This window comes from Cottoperca gobio, chromosome 4 (genome assembly GCF_900634415.1).
Source record: "Cottoperca gobio chromosome 4, fCotGob3.1, whole genome shotgun sequence".
In the NCBI taxonomy this organism is placed as follows: Eukaryota; Metazoa; Chordata; class Actinopteri; order Perciformes; family Bovichtidae; genus Cottoperca; species Cottoperca gobio.
Window position 1 is genome coordinate 3375568 of NC_041358.1, and position 24462 is coordinate 3400029.

Sequence of the window (24462 nt, forward strand, 5' to 3'; positions counted from 1 at the left end):
TTACTTTATATCGTTATATCAAGTGTCTCACGGAGGGTAAGCAGAATATTTATTTTGCTCATTACAGCTGAGAGTAGCATAACACATATTTACAGCCCAGTTTATTTTTCTCCTTTTTTTGGCATATTGTTTTTTTTGTCATTTATTTGGAGAGTTGGTCCGCAGAATTCCTTATGACGAACTGAAGTGGGCCTTAAATTACAAAAGGTGGAGAGTTGTCAACTGTCTCAGCCAATGTCAGCCAGCAGAGGCTCCAGCTCCCCACAACCCTGCAACAGCCGAATAATTTACAGATGCATTTATAACTATTATCTTCATTGGACAACATTACAAGGTGGTCGCCTTACAGTATCAATGCCCTCTGGGTGCTCTCAATTTCCCGTGGGGTGGCCGAGGTAATGTAAGTCATTTTGTGAGAAAATTAGCATTTACAGATTGAATAATCTCCAGGGACTTTTAGCTCAGTCAGGAATGCAAGACAATGTATATTTGTAATGTGCTGTAGATAATATCTAATGCCTTTTACTTCAACCTTTAGTAGGAAAGTAGGAAATCCTCAGTGCCTTTATGATCAAATATATGAAATAATAATGTGTTGTGTACCGTTTGCTATCGCTTAGTGTCTCAGTGTCATGATCTACACTCATGTTTCTGGTATTTTTTCCTTCTTCCTAAAACATTACTTCTCACGTACGCAAAACAGTCTCAGTCACTAGAAGAAATGCTTATGCAGCTTTTTCTACTGGGCTTGCAGCTCTTTGACTTTTGCTGCTGAATACAGTTTGTAACAATTCTTACATTACATAAGAATCTCCCCAAGGACAGAGATTTCACTTTTCTTGTACGCTCTGTAACTTTGTTCTTCTGCACTTATAAAGGGCAACATGTTAGTTCAGCTTCATCAATGACATATTGGCAGATGAGCGGATTCTGGATTCGTACTGGAAGAGATGGATGTCTGTGTTATTGCAGTCATATCCCACAGGCAGCAGGGAGTCAGTCATGGGTTTGTTGGTGTTACACAAGACAATAATATCGCAGCTTGTGCTATTTTGGGAGGAGCATCAGAGCGGTCCACATAACAAAAAAGCACAGAATTAAACAAAAAACAGTGACAGTCACAGTGAACCAACTAGGGGGGCATTCACAAAAGGTGGTAATTCCCGCCAATGGGTTAAATGCACCACTAACTGTGCTAGCAAGCTAGTAGCATCTCAGTACTCCTGCACATATTTAGATGAGGTTATATGCATAAATTTGGTGCAAAATATTCCCCTTTCTATGCAAATGAGCCTCATTGCAAAAACAGTCCAATTCACAAAGACCAGCGCTAACAGCCACACTCAGTTACAGTGTAATCGTCAGCGTCTTCAGAGAGGTGGTGGTAACTAAAGCACATTTATGAGAGGGTCCGCTCAAACTCTTTTATTTTGACAGGATGCATTTACAGGATGCAATGACAGTCTAGTCATGAACAATACATGAATATAGCTCCCTGACAGTTCATGTCATTTTTGAAAAAATGAAAAGTAAAAACGCCAACAAAAACATAATCGACCAAATTCCCATTTTAGAAATCTGTATCCTCCCAAAATTTCACAATACTTAATGTACCTAATAAGTATGATTCAAACATTTGCCAGAATATAGTAACGTGTAACTACCACTTCGTCTATCATATTAAAATATCATGCGTACAATGTATATTTAAGTCAGTGCCTTGTCCAAAAGTGCCATAGTTAAGATGAATGCATTGGATCTGTAGAACAGCTATCCATACGGCAACATCACATCAATGGCTTCATCCCTCCAAGGCGGGAGGCAGCCAGTGGAACCTTTACGACTCCCTAAAGGACCTTCTGTCCTTGAAGAACAACAGAGAAACCGGACAAATTGATTTTAGATTGCATTGATAGCACACACCCCCTAAACACTATAAATGCTGTATTGGTTCAATGCGGTACTCATTTTCTGAGGCCAAGTTTCAGAAGGAAGTTGAGAAAATAATCCTAGCAACACAAAGTACTTACTAACTGGTATTGTTTTGGGGAGGTTGTTGTTTCACCTGCACCCTGTAGATGGAGACATTTACACAGAAGCTCCCTCATTTATATCCACACATACACACACAGCTAATGAGAGAAATGTGTCCGAGAGCAAAGTCGCAAACAGGGGGGGGGGTGTTAAGATTTAGAGGTTCAGCTCCGGAGCAGGGCTCTGAGAGCCATTCTCTGTACTCTGCATCAATGTGAGAGAGAGCCGGGCAGGCAAGGCCGACTGCACCGGAATAAAACACACGACCGTCAAGCACCAGCCATTTACGGCCTAGCAAATGTGATTTTTCTCTTTATGGCTGAAATATTAATGTTTCTATCTTGGTATACTTAGAAAGAAAACAGCAGTTTCCAGACCCTGAGCTGCCAAGATAGAGGGGGTAGAGAGAGAGACTTTAATAAGTGATGTCACGGAGAAAATAAAAGGCTGAGTAAAGTATGGCCTTCAGTCAGCAACTACTGAAAAGCATCAAAGCCAATGTAACAGACATAAAATGTTTTTGTTAAGATTATTTTAATCCCATTTTTTTACCATTTTTACTAGAAAAGCATCCATTGATGTACCCTGGTACCCTTACATCACAGCCACTGGCAAGTAGGTTATGTTTTGAGTTTGTTTTGTCAGCAGGATTACGAAAAGAAACTACTGTCCTGATTTTCATGAAACTGGTGGAAGCATGGGGCAAGAAAGAACCCATTACATTTCAGAGTGGATCCGAATCACAGGCTTTAAACACACATTATTTTTCAGTTATGAAACGGCCTTGGCCGAGGTCTATGCTCTCAGTGTCCTCTGAGTGAAGCATTGTCTCTACAGACTTTTTAAGGGAAGTAATAGCAGATACAACTGCCTCCCTCTTTGAGTCTGGACAGTAGAGCTTCTCCTCCTCCAGTTGTCAGTGCGTGGAGCTAGTGTTAGCATTATCTTCTGCAGTTCTACACTGTTGGAATAAGGTTCATTTTGTATTGTTGTTTTTGCGGTTAGAGGACTTTGATAGTTGAATTGGGTTGGCTGAGGTAAGTTCTTCACAGAATAGTTTTCACCATGTCGGTTGTGAAGCGATGCTCTTTGTTGACCAGCTAGTCGGAGATGGCCACTTCACTGACAATTTCTGCTTGTGCTTTTGCTGTTCCTCCAAGTAATTACTGCAATATCCTTGTTATTTTTTAAACTACATCAGCCTAGTCTTGAATTCAAAACAGCAGCAATGTCTGGCCATGTTCCCCATTATAAAATGTAATGTGCCACACTGAATACCACGAAGGACATAATAATCTGTTACTGATATGAGTCACATTTTATGAGCCTAAGATAATGTTACCATTATATAATGTTACAGGATTAGCTTTTCTGACAGACTCCAAATCCCCAAACAGCCAGTGTGTGAAGCATGTTGGCAGCTATAACACCTGTGTTGAAGGAAGACATGTTGTATTAAAAGAAGACGTGATATCTTTCTTCAAAGACACATTTACTGCCCCCACTTCACTGCCTCAAATATAAGAACATTAATTAATCACATCAAATCACAGATACTCTATACAGTACCAGTTGTTGCCAGCAGAACGGATTAGTAACATAAACTGTATAATTTACTTTGTTTCATTTATTTATTCTGAAATGTAATATGATAATGGAAAGAGGACCAACATTTGACTGCACCAGGTGGGTTAGGGTTGAAGCTCATATCTTCCTTCCAAACATCTGTCTTTCTTACAAGGACTAAATATGGTAATATTATGATCTCATAGATCTACAAGAACAGTGTTCTTGTTACTCAGTAACACACAACAACAAGTTACTATTCATGCTACAGTTACTAGTGTTTGAGTCTGGTCCACATGTGTTTGGTGCTGGAGCTCCGGGCCGGAGACATTTGATGGACCGGTATGTTTACTGCGTACTGACCGCTATTAGCACTGTGAGCTACAGTATATAGATATATATATATATATATATATATTAACCACACTGGTTAATTCTTGAAAATGATTTGTTTGTTGTCGTGCCTTCTTCCTTCGCTGTTATTCTTTTAAAACAGAATTGTTATTTTGCCGTGTGACAGACCCACACATTAGGAATCAGATGGGAAACTGTAATACAGAAAGTACAGGTAACTTTAAAAGTCATTGGAATTAATATCCATAAAGTTTATAATGTCATATCTCAGAAGAGATTGGTTTGTTGCTCTCATTTGATTACCTGCAGATGTTAGTACATAGAAATGTGACTTTCTGTATATATCCATTTCCTGGAGAGAGTTTTACTAAGTTTCCATGACAGTTGTGCTTCTTCACTGATTCACTGTAGAAGAGCTATTGAAAGTAGCCCACCGTGCTGTCTCTGTCTGTAATGTGACAGGTGGTAGCGGCCCCTCTATAGTCCCCCGGCCCCAGGAGGGGGTAGAGGACAAGCTTCTGACAAAGGAAGAGAAAACACCCTCAGTATCTCCAAAGTTGTCGTCTTAGCTAGCAATGAGGTTAGTTTTGCTCCGAGTTGAAGGGTGTGTGAACCCTGTGGCATGAGGATGGGAATACTGAAGTGCACTGAGGCCGGCTGTTGATAGTTGTCAGTAAACAGCTGCAGTGCGTAGGCTGGCTGCTTGTTAAACAACGATGTCTCATTGTCTTCTCCACATCTTAAATACAGCAGATGAGACGTGTGGGTGTGGTGGCGTGGAGTTGGAGCTCAGTAACAGAAAGTAATGACTAGTGAAACAAATTACTGCTGCTGTTTGTTATTATTAAAACAACACTATTACTTTTTAAATTGCTCCGGACCAGAGAAGAGTCATTTTACAATTGTGCTTTTTTAGTATTCCACTAAAATGAAAATGTTTGGAAATGGCCTTTACAGCATTTATCAGGATTTTCGAACATATTCAAAAAGAAATCAATGCTGCCGTCTTTTTGATTGCCTCGCTTCACAGGAGTATAATCCTAAATGAAGCGGCCCATAATTTATTCCAATCTCCAAACACTGGCCTCAGGGAGATGTTTCCCCGCTGCAAAAACACTTTCTAACAGCCAGACTTAGATTGGTGCATCCAGCCCCTTTTAAGTCAACTTTATGAAAAGCGAATGTGAAACCTTGGCAGTAAACAACTTATGAAGATGACTGATGTTTTGAGAAGGATTTAAATAAGAGTGTGTTGGTGGTCTATGGAGAGGCAGAGTGGGAGACATGTAAGCAGATCCCTGGGCAGCTTTTTGATTAGGATTCATTCTGGTGAAAGAAAGGCCAATATAAGGGTTCAGACAGACCGACACATCAGCAGTTTCTTTTGTTTTAGGACACTAAAACAAAATTAAGTACCATTCCAGCTGCATGGTACAGCTGGACTCCACTCACTTTTGGTACCAGGTATTTTCTTTATATTGTATTCCACTGCAGATAGTACCCTCTCAAATGAATAGTCTTCTCTCCTCCTCACTTCTCCCCTCCCTTCCCCTCTCTTCTCCTCTTCTCCTCTTCACTTCTCCCCTCCCCTATCCTCCCCTCTTCTCTTCACTTCTCCCTTCCCATCCTCCTCTCCTCGTCTCTCTTCACTTCTCCCCTCCTTTCTCTTCACTTATCCCCTCTCCTCTTCTCTCTCACTTCTCCCTCTCTCTTCTCTCCTCACTTCTCCCCTCCTCCCTTCCCCTCTCTTCTCCTCATCTCTCTTCACTTCTCCCTCCCCTATCCTCCCCTCCTTTCTCTTCAATTCTCCCTTCCCAGTCCTCCTCTCCCTCTCTTCTTCACTTCTCCCTCCTTTCTCTTCACTTCTCCCCTCTCTTCCCTCTCACTTCCTCTCCCCTCTCCTCCTCTCTCTCCTCACTCTCCCCTCTCTTCTTCTCTCCTCTCCTCCCCTTCTTTCTCTTCACTTCTCCCTTCCCCTCCTCCTCTCCTCTTCTCTCTTCACTTCTCCCCTCCCCTCTCCTCTCCTCTCCTCTTCTCTTCTCTCCTCTTCTCTCTTCACTTCTCCCCTCCCCTCCCCTCCCCTCTCCTCTCCTCTCCTCTCCTCTCCTCTCCTCTCCTCTTCTCTCTTCACTTCTCCCCTCCCCTCTCCTCTCCTCTTCTCTCTTCACTTATCCCCTCCCATCTCCTTCCCTCTCCTCTCCTCTCTTCACTTCTCCCCTCCCCTCCTCTTCTCTCTTAACTTATCCTCTCCTCTTCTTCTCTGACATCTGACTGATTGCTTCACACAGAAACCTTCAGCGAAATACAATAACAGTGACGCCTAAATGAAGTTGATACACCTTGATAAGAGCTCTATTCAGTCATTGTGAAATAGGCCTGAATGATGCTTTAGCTGTTGCATCAACCACACATAGAAATGTGGATGAACACACACACACACACACACACACACACACACACACACACACACACACACACACACACACACACACACACACACAGACACACACTTTTCAAATGAATCTCATGCAGTCAGCTGTGGAATTGTGTTGGAAGGTAGATTATTCACGGCTATTTCACGGCTTTCTGGAAATAATTAGCGTGACATTTATTCAGGCTTTATAATTGGGTAGGACTCCAGACCCTCACCTCTAATAAAGTTGTCATTCAACCTTTAATACTGCCGGCTCCCATGACAGCAGGGTTATATTGCAGCCTGGCAAAGGGCGGTCAAATCATTTGAAAGAGGATAATGCAGCCAGGTTTATGGTGTGTGTGTGTGTGTGTGGGTGTGCTGAGTGGTTAAGTAAAATGCATTCCATTCTTTGTCTAAGCCCTAATGAAACCTGCCCATTGTGAGATGATGAGACAATTTCCTAAAGATTTTTGAAGAAGCCTCTCAGATGTTTAGGTCCATTTAAAAAGCTTTAGTTTGCAGACAGGATTTTCACTTAAAAGTCATTTGAATCCATCATCCTGTCCTCTTCCTCAACACTCCTCCTCGCCACTTTTCTCTCACTCCTCTTCAACCTGTTTGTTTAATTGTGTGTCTTGTTTTCTAGCTATTATCTAGATTATTTCCTCGCCTCCTCTCTCGTCTTTTCCTGGTTGCCACCATCTTAATCTTTCTGTCCATTAGGAAACAGACCAAACAGTGTTTTTATTGCAATAAAAAAAGAACTTCTGTGTTCTTGGCACTCTGAGTTGACCATACATGCAGACTGCACTCACGTATCTTCCTAAGTGTGGCACAGGTCCCTGACTTCACTGTGGTAGTCCAGTGGTTTCACAAACGCTTTCAGTGGATTCTGTCCTTCTCAACTCAGAGCTTCACTTTCCTGCCAACTGATTAATATGTAAAAAGACATAATGTAAGATACGTATTAGGAAACAAAGTAAAAACTATTGTTTCAAATCTATGAATCTATTCTGATAGGTGTAGATAAAACATGAAGTACAACTTAAAGTAACTGACGACTCCCTGAGTCTTCTTCAACTATAAGAGAAGGACCAAGGTGTTCACTCCATAAAGTCATAGTTATTAAAGCTCATGTTAAGGTATAAGAGGAGAAATACAAATACATGAATACAGCTATTTATTATAAATGTACTTTTCAGAGCAAGTCTATAAAGAAAACACATGTTTTTTTGGAGGGCCAACATCATGTGACCGTTATGACTGTCTGAAGACAGTTACTATAATAAACCCATCTTTTTATTTCATGTATGTCAATATTTGTGTGTTTCTCTCTACAACAGGAATATTCAAATTTGCATTGTAATCTGGATTTAGATTAACAAATGTTTTTGTATCTACAGCAGTCAATAAATTATTTAACATTTCCTCATTCACTGTTTGCTTTACAATAAAACACTAAATGTTTCTTTGACATTGCTGTTTGTGTTGCTGTAGAGGGTTTATGATGTGTATCTACTTTTGTGTGTGTGTGTGTGTGTGTGTGTGTGTGTGTGTGTGTGTGTGTGTGTGTGTGTGTGTGTGTGTGGGTCTCAGGTGGCTGTAACATTTGCAGTGGGGTCAGAGGTCGGCCTTCAGAGCAGCAGTGACTTCAGTCAGATTGGGAAACCTTTCCTAATGGGCACAGTGGCTCTGGGTGAGAATCAGCTCTGTACCATATTGCTTTCTTTCTTTCTTTCTTTCTTTCTTTCTTTCTTTCTGTCTTTATCTTTTCACCTTTCTGGTCGTCTGAATTTCTCTTCTTTTTCCTTTTTTCTACCTACGTCAAGAATAGTGAAGGCCGATGGTGTACTTACAGTGCAGAGGCCACCTGCAATTGTTGCCATCCAGATTTGGAAAACTAACTTGTAGCAAGTTCACAGCAAAAAGACAGTGACAATACACAATGTATATAACTCATATAAGTGTAATATAGAGAAATAAAAACAACCAAAAAGTTCAATTGAAATGACTTTTAAAATGGTGCCTGACAAACAAATGAAACACAGCAAGAGTCAAACTTTCTTTCCTCTTCACATCAGAGTCAACAAGTATTATTGTCTGTGGGCACATAGTTAGGGCAGACCCAATTAGGACAAAACCAAAATACAAACATCATGTCCTCAATATTATCATGACAACAATTAAAAATCCCTCTGAAAAGCATTTCTCTTGTTGGAAGGATCGTATATGATTTTTAAATATTAAGTCTTGGTATCAGAACTTTAAGCTTTACACCTGTTGCAGGTTATTCTCAGAAGAGTTGAAATGTATAGAATATTAATTAAATCAAATTCCTTTAATTATACAAATGCCTTATCTACTGCTAGACAGTGACGGGCCGTGCATTTCCCACCTAGGCCTTCAGTGATGTCCTACACAGTCCTACCTGAATTATTCCACCTCTTAATACCATCATTATGACGCCATGGCTCTAGAACAAGGGTCGGGAACCTATGGCTCGCGAGCCATATATGGCTCTTTCGATGACGCGATATGGCTCGCAGACAATTTTGAGCTGACATGTTTTAACTTAACAAGTAATAAATAATAATATTGTTTCATTTTAAAGTAAAACATTTAGCAGCGGATTTGTTTTTAGTTCTCCCCTCTCCTTTCCTCCGCCCTGTCTCTGACTGCACAGCGCACACACTTACACACGTGTGTGTATGTGTGTGTGTGTGTGTGCGTTTGTGTGTAGGGGTTGGAGCTGTGCCATGCATTGATTTAATTACCAAAACCGGCGGGCCAGTTATGACAGACATATGATATTTTCTCGCGGGCCGGATATAATAATAATAATGATAATAATAATAATGATAATAATAATAATAATAATAATAATAATAATAATAATAATAATAATAATAATGATGATAATAATAATAATAATAATAATAATAATAATAATAATAATAATAATAAATTGTATTTGTAAAGTGCCTTTCAAAGCTAAAAGCAATCTCAAGGCGCTAAAATGCAGGACAACAACAAAAACACCAACAACAACATAGATAAGAGGATAAATAGGTCATAATTGCCTTGAGTTTGACACCCGTGCAGTAAACACTGAAACGTGCACATAAATGAGATACATAACGTAAGCGTTTAGTTTATTTAATAAAAGAGCACCTGTTCAATGAAACACTGATACCGCTATTAGTAAATTAGTAAAGTTGCGTTCAAATTTATTAAATATATGGCTCTCAAGGAAATACATAAAAAAATATTTCGCTTTTATGGCTCTCCCAGCCAAAAAGGTTTCCGACCCCTGTGCTAGAAACTATACATTTAGACAGAAATGCAGTATAACCGGGCGTTGTATAACCGGGCGTTGCATCACCTTAACATAGTCAAGTACAACAGAGTTATATTAATATTTACGAAGCATTTATAATCAATAAATCCGCATCTCCCTATTTTTGTTCACCCTTTTGTTGTGGAGCTCCGTTTCCCTGCGCACTTGTTCGTTGAGCTGTAGATCCACTCGGGTGTCCCCAAAGGTTTTCAAAAGCACCGTTGCTTGTAAGTGCCCAGCCGTGCTTTGGTGTCTCGTTGCTGTCTTGTTTAGACAACTCAAGTTTCCAAACCCTGTGTGGCTCCAAACACCAAATCGATCAGTTGTAAATAGCAGGCATTCCCAGCAGTACAATGTGCAGTGCCTCTCGGAGGCTGTGAGCCGGGGGTACCGCTCGTAGTTAGTGAATTGAAAGTGGCGGACAAACCCTGTGATAGTCTCGCTAGCATCGGGGTTGGCCGTTCTCTTCTCACAATGTCTAGCTTTTCTTGAAAGGTTTGTCTTGAAAATGGCGTTGTAATTATATCTGCTACCAAATCGATCTTTTCTCCTCCTTCAGCCATTGTGGGTTGAAAGAAAACAGCTTGTAGAAATCTAAATTAGCTCGTTCAAGTTCAGTTTGCTAGCTCTGCATAGCTCTGCCTCTCAATAGTGCGTATCCAATCAAAAGACGTGGACGTGCTGACGTGGACGTGCTGACGTTATCGTACGCCTGCTAGCTGGCCCTGATGTCGCCAACTCGAAATCTGATTGGTTAACGGCACAGTTTTGTCTCAGTTCACTTTAAGCGACAGGCGCCCGCACTGTTGATTCTGAAGGCCTAAGGACAGATTTCGTGGACCCTGGCAACACATTATGGCTGAAATATGATTGGATAAAAGCTCTAACATAAAGGCCAGACCTCCAAATCTCGATCTGAGGCTGGAAGCAGCGCAACCAAGAGAAAAGCTATGAAATGAAGAGAATAGACTATGGGGAATAATTTAATACATATTTGTGGAAAAAATATATCAACATTGAATTTATATTCTGATGATGTTTAGGCCAGCAGAGAAGGCCTTGCTGGCCTTCACGGCCCACCACTGCTGCTAGATAGACAGGTGTAGAGGGACGGTGGGCAGATTGGAGATGTCTGTTTTGTAGCTTTCAACACTTCTGAGCCATTTGAACATACACACTGCCCACCAACACAGCTGCTTTGCTGTGTGTCATTGCTAGCTGTGAGGAAAGTAAATAGAACAAGTTCAAATCAAGTTTTAAGATTAAAAAAGATAATTATTAGTATGTTTACCTCAGAATTGTATTCTGCTCAGGATAAAAGCCACTGAAACATTATTGAGGCCTCACTGAAACCAGACTGATACAATGCTTTTAGGTTGATTTGCAGCTTCTTAAAGCAGCGTGTCTCACCGCAGCTTACACAGTCTGACTCTTTGAAGCTGATGAGTTCAAAGGCAGAAGTGTCATGAGACGTAGATAACGTTGAACTGGATATATACTGTATCTCTTCATACATCAATCTTCTCTAGCGGGCATGCAGTATCTGCAGAGTCCCATGATGGAACATTTAGCGTTTATGTACGTTGAGTCTTTGCATCTCACTTCGTCCGTTATATGTTGACGTCGCACAATGAAATCTGTATTCCTATCATTTATGTGATTTACTTTGACAATGATAAATTAACAATAAAGTGCATTTTGAGTTCTCTCTTGTTTTGGTTCAAGCTCTGGGCTATTAATCAAATCTTTGTTCAATTACGATTTTGGCTTTCAATTATTATAAAAACAAGATAATCGGGAACAAAACCATTATTGTGTCTTGTGTTGTGAAGCATGTCAGACATCACATTGACCTGCGGTTGTGTTTTTGTCCCAACAGGAGGGATTGTAAACGTGATGCCTCTGCTCTTCTCACAAATCTCACACAACAAAACACAGGTAAATCTAGACCTTTGCTACGTCCTGCGCTCTCAGCTGATCTGTATGCTCAATGTGCTGAATGTATCAATTGAATTCAGTGTTTGGAATATACTTTAAATACCACTTATTTTGTAATACCCCATTTGGTCAGTACTGCTGGTTCCCATTGGCTTGGTCTCACATGTCCTGCCGGGGGACTCACCCTGCCTGCAGGCTGGGTGAGTGTTTACTGGTCAGGTCAGCAGAGCTGGTGAGGGCACAGCTCTCCCTGAGGCACATGCTCCAGTTTATGTTTGACAGGCTCACGTCTCGGAATAATGCATTCAAAATCATATTTTTATTTATACATCTATATATATATTTCTATATTTCTATCCATAAACAGTAAAATCAGGATCAGGGTATCTACAGTATATTGTCGATATGTGGGCTGTCTTCAATAGGGGTGGAGCGGTAAAGGATGTTATCTAGTATCACGATAAACACTCACAATAAGTTGATCATGGTTACACCAACGTTTCCACCTCAGCCAAGTGTAAAAACATTTTAGAAAAATCTTTTTTCTTCAAATTTTCCAGCCAGAATTTCCACTCAAATTATTTTATGTGCAAGTTCTAAATGTGAATAAAAACAATTGGATGCCTCAAAACAAACAAGTATCCTGTATATGTCCTGCCCCTCTGTCATTGTTTGCTACCAGCCTGCTGCTCAACGTCTTTGTCAACATAACATACTCTGCTTCATATAAACAACAGCCTCCATCTGAGTTGGATAAACCACCACAAAATCTATCATCACATGACAGACATGATTTGTTTGTTTTAAGGTCATTGTCTGTGAAGACAGATATTTTACATAAAACATACAAGGTGAGAATCACAGAGTGCCACCGTCACTGACATGCCTCAAGAGTTCTCTTCAGCGGTGTTCAGGTGTAAGATCTAAGGCTGGCTGATTCAATATTATTGTTTATGGGGTTTCTCTGGTAGTGTACCATGTTGATCTAATCATACTGTGTTATTGTTTTACATAATTCTGCTGGAACTCAGTTTGAGCAGGATGTCGCTCACTATATTTTCTTTATGTTCAGATCTTGTGGTTTCGGAGAGCAGTGATTGGAGGTCTGACAACCTGCACTGTGCTCAACATCCTCTGGTAGGCACATCATTCTCTTACTGCCCTGCTCTGTAACCTCTTTGTTAATAAATAAGCACCAGACAATAAACTGTTATTGGCTTATGCACATTTTCACTTGTCATTATCTTTTAGAGTCATAATTCTTTTTAAGCCGTGTTCTATGGAAATTGCGAGAGAAAGAACTCCCCTCTGAATCTACTCATGAACCATAGCACAGACTTTCCCCCCCAGGAGAGTGTCTGGTGTATTGCCTCCCAGGAGGAGCACAACAGGACACTTTGCTATTTCTGTGAATAACTGCCACAACCTCTCCACAGGCAGAGGGGTTATGGATTATGGAGGCAGGAAATGTTGGGGGTGGCTTTGTTTTAGGCACAGTAATGATAAGGTTGAAGGTACTGTATGTTTCAGCCATCATGAAGAGGTCTCGATTGTGTAACGTGTTGAAGTCCTTACAAGGACAAGATTTTATAAGTTATATCATTTTATAAGTTAGAAATAATGTTTTATTGGGTGATTCTATAAGCAATAAGAACCTTGTACGGTCAGACTGTATGATCTAATAACAAGGGTTTTGTGTAAGAGGTCCATATATATTTAATATTATATATAGTTCAAATGGGAGTAGCAGGCTGCTTTGTGGACTGCAGATGTGAAACTGTTTGGTTGGAATGAAGGCTGAAGGCTATCATGCCTAGAAAGTGTGAGTGGGTTGAAAAAGTACAATGTAAAAGAATGAAATAATGAAAAATGTAAATGCTGACATGTGATAGACCATGGTTGACATTGAGCACATCACTGCTGGACCATCTGAGAGACAGAGACCTTTGATAGTAAATAAAGAGGCAGGACCTTGTGAGACCATCAGCAGAGGTTTGAGGAGAACGGACAGTAACAGCATCAGCAGGAGTCCACATGCAGCAGAGAGTGCAGACCATCCACAATCTCCTGAAAGCTGTTTTGCAACTGAAGAGTATAAGACAGGTGCATTTGGGGAGAACAGTTCAACTTCTATTTCCTGCCGCCTACATAGAACCAAGCCTCAGGGGTATGGAGTTGGAGTCAGACTGCACTTCTTTACAATGGTATTAAACCTCACTCTCTTCAGTACATATGGCTAGCAATCCTTAACAGCGGCCATATGTACAATACAAATGTGACTCCTGTGATGAAGGCTGTTTTTGGATATATATGTGTACTTCTATAGAAACTTAGATCCAACTCTACCAGAGTATTAGTCGACAACATTTACCTTCATTTGTGGATATTTTGCAAAGTGTGTGTTTGTTTCAATCAGTGAGAAAGAGGTCGAGTTTCATGAGAGAGAGAAAGAAAAGAATGGACAAACTTTAACTCCACTCCACCGATTTTACAGTCGATTTACTGATCATGGAGAGTCCGACCCAGCCTATGAAAACCGTTGTATAATGTCTTATGTGGCTTTGGAGAAGCCTTGTCAAGTCTGAGAGAATAACTCAAGTGACTTCACCCTGGAATCTGGGCTTGGGCTTTAAAGTTTTAATGGAGAGCCTGCATGTCTAACTCTGGGTGTGGAGTCACCATTATCAGGCAGGCAACGTCTCAAGAGGTCTCTTGAGACGTTGCTTTCTAGTTGCTTTATGGTAAGTGTAGGATACATTGCTTTTTAAGTTTGATCCCAACAAGGCAATACTGTAAAATATCTCTCAACAACCCGGATACTTCATTGTTATACTATTACTTTAAAACCCTTCCACGGACACTGATATCTTGTAAAGGCGCACTTAAACTCTCCTAGGCTCATTTCTGTTCTCCCTTCTTTGCCATGTTACATTGCTTTTCAACACATTTCACCACTCCTCTACTACCACTATACTGATAACACACATCAATGAATGTGTTTTTGATCCCCTGACACTGTATACCTTACATCTCAACCACAGCCTAAACAAGACTGGCATAACACTTAACCTTGTCCAATAAACTAAGACCCCACAACAGCTTTTATACGAACCAACACCGCAATATTAATCAAATTCTGCAGGTTCATATGTGATGCAATATCCATCAAATCTGCTCTTGGTTTTGATCTTCAACCTCCATTCAATTTGTTTCTTTCAGATGTTTCTTTTATTTTTTAAAAGGTTGAGTAATTCGAATTTGACCCGTGACCTTTGCTGCATTTTGTCCACTCTCTCTCTCCTCCAGTCTATCTGTCTAATAAAGACAAAAAGGCAAAAAAAAATCATCTTTAAAATGTGTTTTTAATAAAAATGAACAGAAAAGCACAAGAAAGAAAAGTATGTTGCACTGCTGCACATGATACACAACCATGACACATTTCACTGAGCTATACCCAACGATTGTCTGCATCTGACCTTTGCTGTACTTTACTGATCAGCTTCTGGCAAAACAACTTACAGCAGCTCCACACAATAAGTCTTTCTCATCTGTGATACTTCTCTGAGATTTATGAGCTTCAGGCTGCCTTTTTTCGTTTTGTGTCCAACCTACACACCAGATTCTGAAAGCAGTGTTCCGTGGCAAGGCAATGCTCTATAATGGCAGGTTTTTTTCACAGGGGAGCTCCATTTATCGATTCATGATAACATTTCAGAGTTATTTCAGTGCTCTTCAGTGCTTTTTCTCACCACATATACAGAGCCATTAGGTCAACACATGCACTGCCAAAAACCAAACTATGCTTTTACTTTTAGTTCAAGAAATTCATGGTCAGATGAGCCTTCAACTAAGTGCTCTACTTGACATGGATTTCACGCTCTAACAGGGCTTTATGTGTATTGTGTGCTTTTGCAAAAGTTTGTGAAATATCACATGGAAGTGCTGCATAATGTATTGACAGTACTTAAGCTTTACAAGCAAAGGTAGGAAGCTGACTGAGCATTGTCACCCCCCAGTTCTGTGTCTGGAAGGTGTTTTGCAGGGGAGCTCTTTTGTCTGTTGACATTCAACTAGCTGAAAGGGAAGTAAGCAACGCGGCTGCTCCCCCTGGTAACAAACCGGCTAGCTATCCATCCCTGACCAGCAGTTGTTGGTCGAGCAAACGGCAGCCTTCAAAAGAAGCAAGGAAGCTTCTTTCATCTTCCCAGAAAGACAAATCTCACCTGTTTAGTCCTCATGCTTCTTCTCGGCAGATGCCCTTCCCACTGAGGAGATGACGTTAGCTGAAATCTTACTCTGTCCCTCTAGGCCAGTGATTTTCAACCACTGTGAGATGGTGTGCTGTGGGAAATTATCCAACTCTTTTTTTTTAATCAATTTTCTCCGACAGCCGTCGCACCGGAGCATATATACATATATATTCCCCCAACTGAACCCTGCACGCTCTGAAATTCAAGTTTTTTGTTTTCTTCCTGCCTTGCGCATTCACATTCCCTCCTCCCGCACACACCTACAGAGCGGAGGAAAGGAAACACTGTTAGGGTATTTTGCCCAGATATGAATACAGGTGTGCCTTCAGATTTTGGCTTGTTCTTTGGTGTGCCTTGTTAAAAATCACTGCTCAAGGCAACAAAGCAAGGCTGCCATCACTTAGTACTGTATGGCTGCTCTGCCTGTGGTATGAATACTGTGGGTACCAAGCAGTCCCACCATGGTGAATCTGTCTGAGACGGACAGAAGTGTCCTCTATGTCCTCTGGGGGCTCTGAAGAAAGATCTGCATGAGATACTGATGGCTCAAACCAATGTATCCTTAGTGGAAGATCTCCTCAGAAGTTCCCCCTTCATAAAGCTTTATCTGATGGATGCATCAGGGTGTCTCTATTCACCATTAGTCTTGCCCCTTTTTTCAGTGGGATTTATTTTTTAGTACACATGTGCATCTACCTTAGTCTGTGCTTTGCATCTCTGGAAGCATAGTGCTTAAGATTCTTAAGCAATTTGTCTCAGTGAGTTTGTAGAGTCTCGTAGCTTCATTTGCCTTTGTCAAAGGTCAGCATTATGACACAAAGAGGCCCTCACTATGACTTGCAAGCTCATTTCTGTAAGACCATAGTCATCAAGGCCCAATACAATTTCACGGTTCACTCCTGTGATGTACCGACCCATCCACATGGTTCATAGCCTTTTAAGAGAAGACTGTGTGTAACACAACAATTATTTTTTATTGTGCTTTTATGAAAGCAGAGTCCACTAATTTTGCCTCACAAGGCACTAAACCTCAGTGAATGCAGTTATTAGTGCACACACCTTTTATGGGGCTTATATTCTCCTACTGGTGTTGGGTTGGTTGGCAAAGTTTACGTTCAGGGGTCTTTACGCTTTAAATGAAGTACTTGTCGGGTCATCAAACAGCTTTTGAAACCCCCTCCCCACAAACCGTTCTGGTATGAGACCTGGAGCTGCATCCGATAAGTATGCCCACTTCATGCAATTGGCCAGTTATGCAGAGTTAAGAAAGTATGCTGGATTTGAACTCCTTACTTATGCTTTTTCATTCTTCACACAACTATTTCCATCACATTTCATGTGAACAATCAATTACAGCACCAAGAATCTGTCCTGAAGTATGTGCTGTTATCCCTTTTTTAACAATGATGGCATTGTGCTTATCTCTATGACAGCAGGCTTTTCTCTCCACCTTTGACCTTGGACATTTGTAGAAGCTATAAACACTCTTGCCTTCAGATGCTGTCATACAATCGTGTTCTACAAACTAGTTATTTCCGAACATACCCTGGTTCGTTTAACCAGGATGTATTTCAACAAGATTGATAGTGCATAATCAGCGCTAAGCCACTTAAGAACTTTGTGCAGACTGACAGCTTGTCTACACAGGAAGCGTTTCAGACGTCCATCTCACGCACGCCTGGCGAAACGGATGCAGTTCAATTGAAATCCTTTCACCCATCTACACAGGCCTTGTAGCGAGCCATCAGAGCGTAAGCACGGCTTGAATTGTATTTTAATGCTTGCTTTACTCTCATAACTAGAGGGATTGTGTGTTGGGCTCTGAGTGCTGCTAAAACGCGGGTCAGCTACAGTCATTGCTGTGTCTGAACGCATCCTGTGTAGACACAGAAGTTCATAGACATGATCGAGATGTGGGTAAACTGTAGCCACACACTTTGAGGAAAAAGATGTTTTCCAGAGTATTAGGGTGTAGAACCTTTTAGTAAAAAAGAAAGCATTAAGTCATTCACTGGAAAGACTTATTGTTGACTTAAAAACATTCCATATTATCTATTAGCTCAAATCTATGATGGAAGAACTGAACTCAGACGTTTATGTGAAGCATTTTAATTGAGGTGATTTGTTCTTCAAAAGGCTTGTCGTTTGCACACTTTGCCTTAAGTTGTCTGAAGTCACTGTGGCTTACACTGCACGGATGCAAATCCTCTCTGTCGTCTTGCTTTCTCTCAATTCTCTCTCTCTCTCTCTCTCTTATCACACTACTTCTTTTTGGGGTCCTGTTCTTGCTTGACGTCCTGGTAAGCAATTTCCTCTGCCTCCATTTTTTAGACCATCATTTTGATTGATAATTATCGCTAGGGACATAATTCTGTTGAGCCACCCAGCAGAGTGAAAGACTAGTAGAATAAAATAGAAATGGTGTGTTGTTGGGAGCATTCGAGCGTATCCACAACAAATGAATGGATAAATCTCTCAGAGCTGCCCTGCCGATTCAAAGAGACCAACAGCCAGTGCCGCAGAGAGAGAAGAAAACTTACTTGTCCATGACTTGCTTTCTCTCTCTGCAGCCTAACTTTATGGCCTTTGGTTTCAAACAAAGAACTTGTGATTCATCCTCAGTTTCCCAGTTCCCCCGCTTTTGTTTTTAGAAAACCTTCAAAGACTGTCTGTGCCCTAAAGCATTATCAGGCTGATTTCCACCAGACTTAAACAATCCAAGAGGGAATCCCTGTTGGAGATTTGGGACTTCTGGTCAGCCATGATCTTCTCTCATAATACACATATCTGAGCTGCTAATTATAGAACATTTGACATGTGAATCTGGATGATATTGTGAGTTTATTCTTGACCTTGGAAACAGTAGATTACAAAACATGCTCACCACATGTGGGTAAAGCAGGAGCATCAGTACAATAGTTTGCATATTTCATAAATGAAAATGATTCTCACAGTATCTGTAGTCCACAGCTGATGTATACCTAATGAAAAGCTTCTCCTTCACTCCATTAAAGCCCTGCATCTGATCCTCATTAGATCATGTGCAAATGACACCAGGAAGCTACAGAATAAGGACACACACCTATACCCACAAGAACATAAAACAATTAAAGATGAAGAGTTAAAGCAAGTTAACATTAGACAAATAAACAACAAATAAACAAATAGACTGCTTGTAACCACTAAATTTACACAGTCATGTAAATGTCTGAAAAGGCTTTGCTCTTGAAATTTGTTTCTTAAAAGTCTATCAGCAGGAGTTTCAGTAGGTTTCAATAAACCTGCTATACAGTAGAGAACACAGCAGACACGCAGAGCTGAGTGATGGTTCCAATGTCAAGTATAGCCTGTGTGAGACATTGTCAGTTTCTAAAGACTGCCTTGTTTTCCTGATGGAGCACGTTTTGTGATTTTTAATTAATTCACGATGGTGTCCTTGCGAGGCTTTAAAAGTAGTAAGTGTCATGACAGGCTTGTCTCATTCTCCAAAAGGGAAGAAGAGAAGCCAGGCTTGGAAGTAAGACTGCCTTACCTTCAACGTTATGCAGTCACTTAGCAAGTCTCAGAATTAAATAGGGCACCCTGGTAAAACTGAAATCGCTCCTCTCAACATAAACTAATAAATCAGTTACCTCGCAAAGGTATGTTTTGGAAGAATTAAATGTCACTATCTAACAGTAAGCAATTCTCACTTCATATTTTACAAAGATTAGTCTCATTGTGGAAATGCTATTTTTGGAGCATTTTCCAAAGAAAACCCCCCTCCACTTTTCCCGCACATTCCCGTACATTCCCCCTTGAACACCTCCATAAAAAGAGTCAAAATGAGCTCAATCTGTTTTGGCAGTTTTTTGTTTAAACAAGAGGAATGATCAGGTGCAGCAGAGATGAAGACATTATTTAAACATGTTCAACATGTCAAAAATGTTTGTGAGTTTGTGGCAACACGATAGTTGGTTTTAGTAATCCTTTACACACGACCAAACAACACAGGCACACAGGCATGTTAAATAGACGTTAACGCTGCTCTTGATATTGCTAACATGTTAGCAAACAGTAGGCACAGAGCAACATTAGCATTCATTTGGAATCTTGTTTCTCTCAACCTGTTGAACGTCTTTCAGCTCTGTTGTTGGTCTCCCCCGACTAAATATCTGTTGGTAGTTCTAACTTGTGTACAATGTGTTTATAAGAGCTTTTCCACTTAAAAGCTGCTTGTGTGTGGTGTGGTTGGACCATAGATGTATTAATAGAACTGGACACAGCGGTGGAGGCAGGGCCCCGTTTAACTGCCATGTATAAAAGGACCCAGCTCTTCCCCATTCATGGGGCCCATAGAGCAAGCACTGTAGCGTCTCCTTTATCCGCACCTCCCAACCATATACTGTATAGAATAGCTCCTTAACTGCTCGGTCACGGTTTGCACGCATGAACGGCAGTTCATTATGCTGAGGATAATTTATATAGTTATTAGTTATATTATTATATTATAATAATAACTCTGGAATTGTCCATTTTTAAATTGGGAAACTTCTTCCTGTTAGACATTGAAGCTTGTCCTCTGGCTACTAATCTCAAACCATTATATAGAAATCTACCCATGATTTTTTATTTTTGTCTTTGTGCACCATAACAATTATTTTATCCTGCTTCTTCCACTATAGGATCTTTTGACAAAATGAGATGAGATGAGACAATGAGACAATGAGATACCACATCTTGTAGGAATGTTTGGATGGCTTGCGGCTCCAGTGGCTCCATTGGCTCAAGCTCTTGTTACGTGAGCACAGAACAGCCAATAATGTAATAGACATTCAGCTCATGCTGGCTGCTCATAACACACTCGGCCCTCTGCGCTGTGATTGGACATTAAAACATGCTCTATCAAATCATTTGTTTAATAGAGTATCAGAAAACTAAGTTGCTATCTGTGTTGTTAGATCTTGTCCAACTGTGTAACCTTTTACCAAGAAAGTAGCCAATAACCATGTAAGAACTTCTTGTAGGCTCAGCTTCATATGCTTTCCATATATCCTAAAGAAAGCAAGATTGTATTGGTTTAGGCACAAACATTTGTACAGCAGTAACATTAGTGGCTGTTCAATATATAGTAGTAGACTTGTTTTAAAAATAAGTATCTGCTTTATAATAGTTAGGTTCAGTGTATTAAAGTGCTGAGAATTAATTTCTCATTTACTAACTAACTGACCCCAATCGTAGATCCCACATCATCCTCGCAGCCCTTCACTGGATCCCCGTTAAATAGAGAATAGACTTCAAGATACTGTCTATCCCTTACATCAACAACCTCTTACTTCCTTATACCACCTCTAGGCCACTCAGATCACCCGACCAAGGTCTCTTATTCATAACCCGCTCCCGCCGCAAATCCAAGGGTTATTGCACGACCTGCCTGCCCTGTTTGTATCCTGTGTATTTATATATGTGTCCTCTGTGTATAACTGTACATGTATGTTTTTTCCCTGTGAAGCACTTTGTAGCTTTGTTTTAAAAGGTGCTATATGAATAAAATCCTACTTACTTATTTACTTATTTGAGCTGTTGTGACAAAAATGTCCCGATATGGAAAAAGTCAGTGATGTGACGACATCATTTTATTGTTCAAATTAGTTGGAGCTTGCATATTGACAATGGCGTGACGTAGGTGAAGGTATACGTGCTCCAATGAATGTTGTTGTTCATGTGATACTAATCTGCATCTGCCCATGTGTTTCAGGTGCTGGGCAGTGCTGGAGATCGTGCCCCAGACGTCAATACCAGAGAGGCGGCTGGCAGCCCAGCTCGACCCCAGCAGTCTGTCTGCTCCTCATTCCTCCGTCACCCCTCTGCTGTACTCCAACATCTCACTAGAAGAGTGAGTCTCAATGATCTCTTGTCCTCTTTTGTGCCTTTCGTCAAATCCAAGAATCATTTAGTCGCAGACCTACTTCTGTAGCCTGTAAGTTATTGCTGCCTAAACATATTTCTGTCATTAAGGTCAGGCACGTCTAAGCCTGCCCTGCAGTGGACATTTCTTACAGTTGATTCAATTATGTTTCCGCAGTCCTCATATGAACTAGGGTTTATGACTACTAAGTGGCTTGTCTGAACTGGTTTGAACTGGAATCAGATTCCAGTCCATTTGACTGGAGCATGCAGAGCTATCTGTGATCTGTGATATAATAGATGTATTGATTCAATCCAATAGAAAATTCGCAAAATGTTCCTTGTCAAAAGAAATTGATGAATATGAGCATCAGTCCAGAGTAAAGCTTTCCCTCTGATATCTTCAGCCAAAGAACTGCTTCATCTCTCTCCATCTCTGCACAGCAGTTTGGAGAGGTAACAGTCTGTTTGGATGACGTTGTAACTTACTGTAATGAACCCCACCACATTATTGATTGAAGGCCAAGGTTTGACTGTAAATATCGCAGTGCAGGGCAGGGCATTGCTGTTACCTGATCAAATTAACCAAAATAAAGGAGCAAATGCTCCAGAGGTCACGCTGTGGCTGACGAGAACAAGCCCTTACATGATCTTGGGACCGAGCCAAAGCATTAATAGTGGGTTGTGCAGAGCACAGCTATAAAGCAATCAGGCTTTTCTTCTCAACAGAAAACGGATTTATCCTCTTCTATCAGTAAAACCGTCTTCAGTCACAACAACTGTTTGCATCCTTTGTTGAAACTCATTGCAAAACTATGTAACTGCTAGTTTTATTGAAGCTGACAGTTTTTTCTTGACCTTGTAAACAGCAGCTGGCAGACAATTTCAACTCGAGGTCCACTTAGCATATTACACAGTCCTCATCAGCTGGTGTGTGTTCACGTTTATTCATTAGGATAAACCCTTGAAATGAACCATCTCGTTTTCAAGGGCGTCCTAAGTTAACATACAAAACAAACACAAATGAACAACAAGAAACCAAACAAAGACCTTAAAAAGTAGGAAAAACAAAACAACAATCAACAATTGAACAGACGTACTACAGCTGAGACAATCAACACACACACATCAAAAGAAGAACACATTGATGAACACAACCCCTTGATGCCATCAGAGAGGCCGTGTGCAATGTTTGCCCAGCAGCGATGACAAAAAATATATAATTTACTGTAAAGTATCGCATCATATGAAATATGTACAATTGAACTCATGATAAAACCTTTTTTTAAACATGTGAAATGATGTTAGGATCGAATGTTTGAAGGCAAGTTATTCCAGTCTCAAGGTTCTTGAGGGGAGACGTATCATGTAGAAGGCCTTAAATCAGGGGTCGGGAACCTATGGCTCTTTCGATAACGCAATATGGCTCACAGACAATTTTGAGCTGACATTTTTTAACAAGTAATATATAATTATACTGTGTCATTTTAAAGTAAAACATTTAGCAGCGGATTTTGTTTTAGTTCTCCCCTCTCCTTTCCTCCACTCTGTTTCTGACTGTAACTGTGTGTGTGTGTGTGTGTGTGTGTGTGGGGGGGGGTCAACATTAAAGCATCGTTTCGGGGGTGAAGCTTGGAAACTGCAGCGCACACTTTGCCTTGAGTGTGGCGTTACTCTGGAAGTCAATCAGTTCCATTTGGATGTTCACATGTGCTGTTTCCATGTCAACTGCAAACGCATTGCTGAGCAGTTCATGTGCAGTCGGGTACACAGCGGTGGAGATGTTTGTCAGTGTTTGGAAACACTTAGTGACCAAAGTTTCCTTAATGCATCCGAGTCTCCCACAGGCAGCTCGGCTCTCACTGCATCACACATGTCCGTGATCACACGGCCCTGAAGCTGCAGGTTTAATAGTGAGATGCTTCGTTATGTCGCACAAACAGTCCATCTCACATCGTCTCAGAGATCTGTGGTGTGTTTCCCTTTGCTTCCAAAAACGGGCAGATTTCCTCACGCATCTCGAAAAATCTATTCAGAACTTTCCCTCGACTCAGCCATTGCACCGCTATGTTCAGAATGTATCTCCTCAGGAAAAGACTTGCATTGACTCTTATAAAGTTTCCTGTCTGTGTTACGGTGCTTATTACATGTTCCATCTTCAGAGCTTTACAACACAGCGCTTCCTGGTGTATGATGCAGTGATACACCGTCAGCTCAATACAGACAATGGTAGGGGAAACACTGATAACGCTTTCAGTACTCGGAGATGTGATATACTTAAAACTCAATTTTATTAAATATATGGCTCTCAAGGAAATACATTTAAAAATATTTGGCTTTTATGGCTCTCCATGCCAAAAAGGTTCCCGACCCCTGCCTTAAATGATATATTGTGGAATATGGTACCAAACACCGTTATAGGTAGTGAGGGTTGCTGAAAAGTATACATTTAAAGATGAGTTGCAGCCAATGAATGTGTCTTCTTGTATTGAGTGGAAGCTATTTAGTTGAGGGATTCTACAGTGCGGTAGTTAGCTCGGTTGTCGTAGGTCTGTAGATTTAGAGATTTCCTTCTGGCCTAAAGGTTGAGGCTTGACAGTTCATTGTAACCTTGGAAACAGCCGTTGACAAGAACATCCCAACTCCAGGTCTGCTCCCTCACTTTGTCTGGAGTCTGTGGA

General features: G+C 40.8%; 1 protein-coding gene across 1 annotated transcript in view; it reads left to right on the plus strand.

Moving 5' to 3' along the window:
• Positions 1 to 24462, plus strand: part of LOC115006701 (uncharacterized) — a 64275-nt gene that overhangs the window by 26511 nt on the left and 13302 nt on the right. Inside the window, exons 9-12 of the mRNA XM_029429112.1 lie at positions 7967 to 8066; positions 11587 to 11645; positions 12718 to 12782; positions 21633 to 21770. Coding sequence (XP_029284972.1) covers positions 7967 to 8066; positions 11587 to 11645; positions 12718 to 12782; positions 21633 to 21770 — 362 coding nt within the window. The remainder of the gene's footprint in view (positions 1 to 7966; positions 8067 to 11586; positions 11646 to 12717; positions 12783 to 21632; positions 21771 to 24462) is intronic.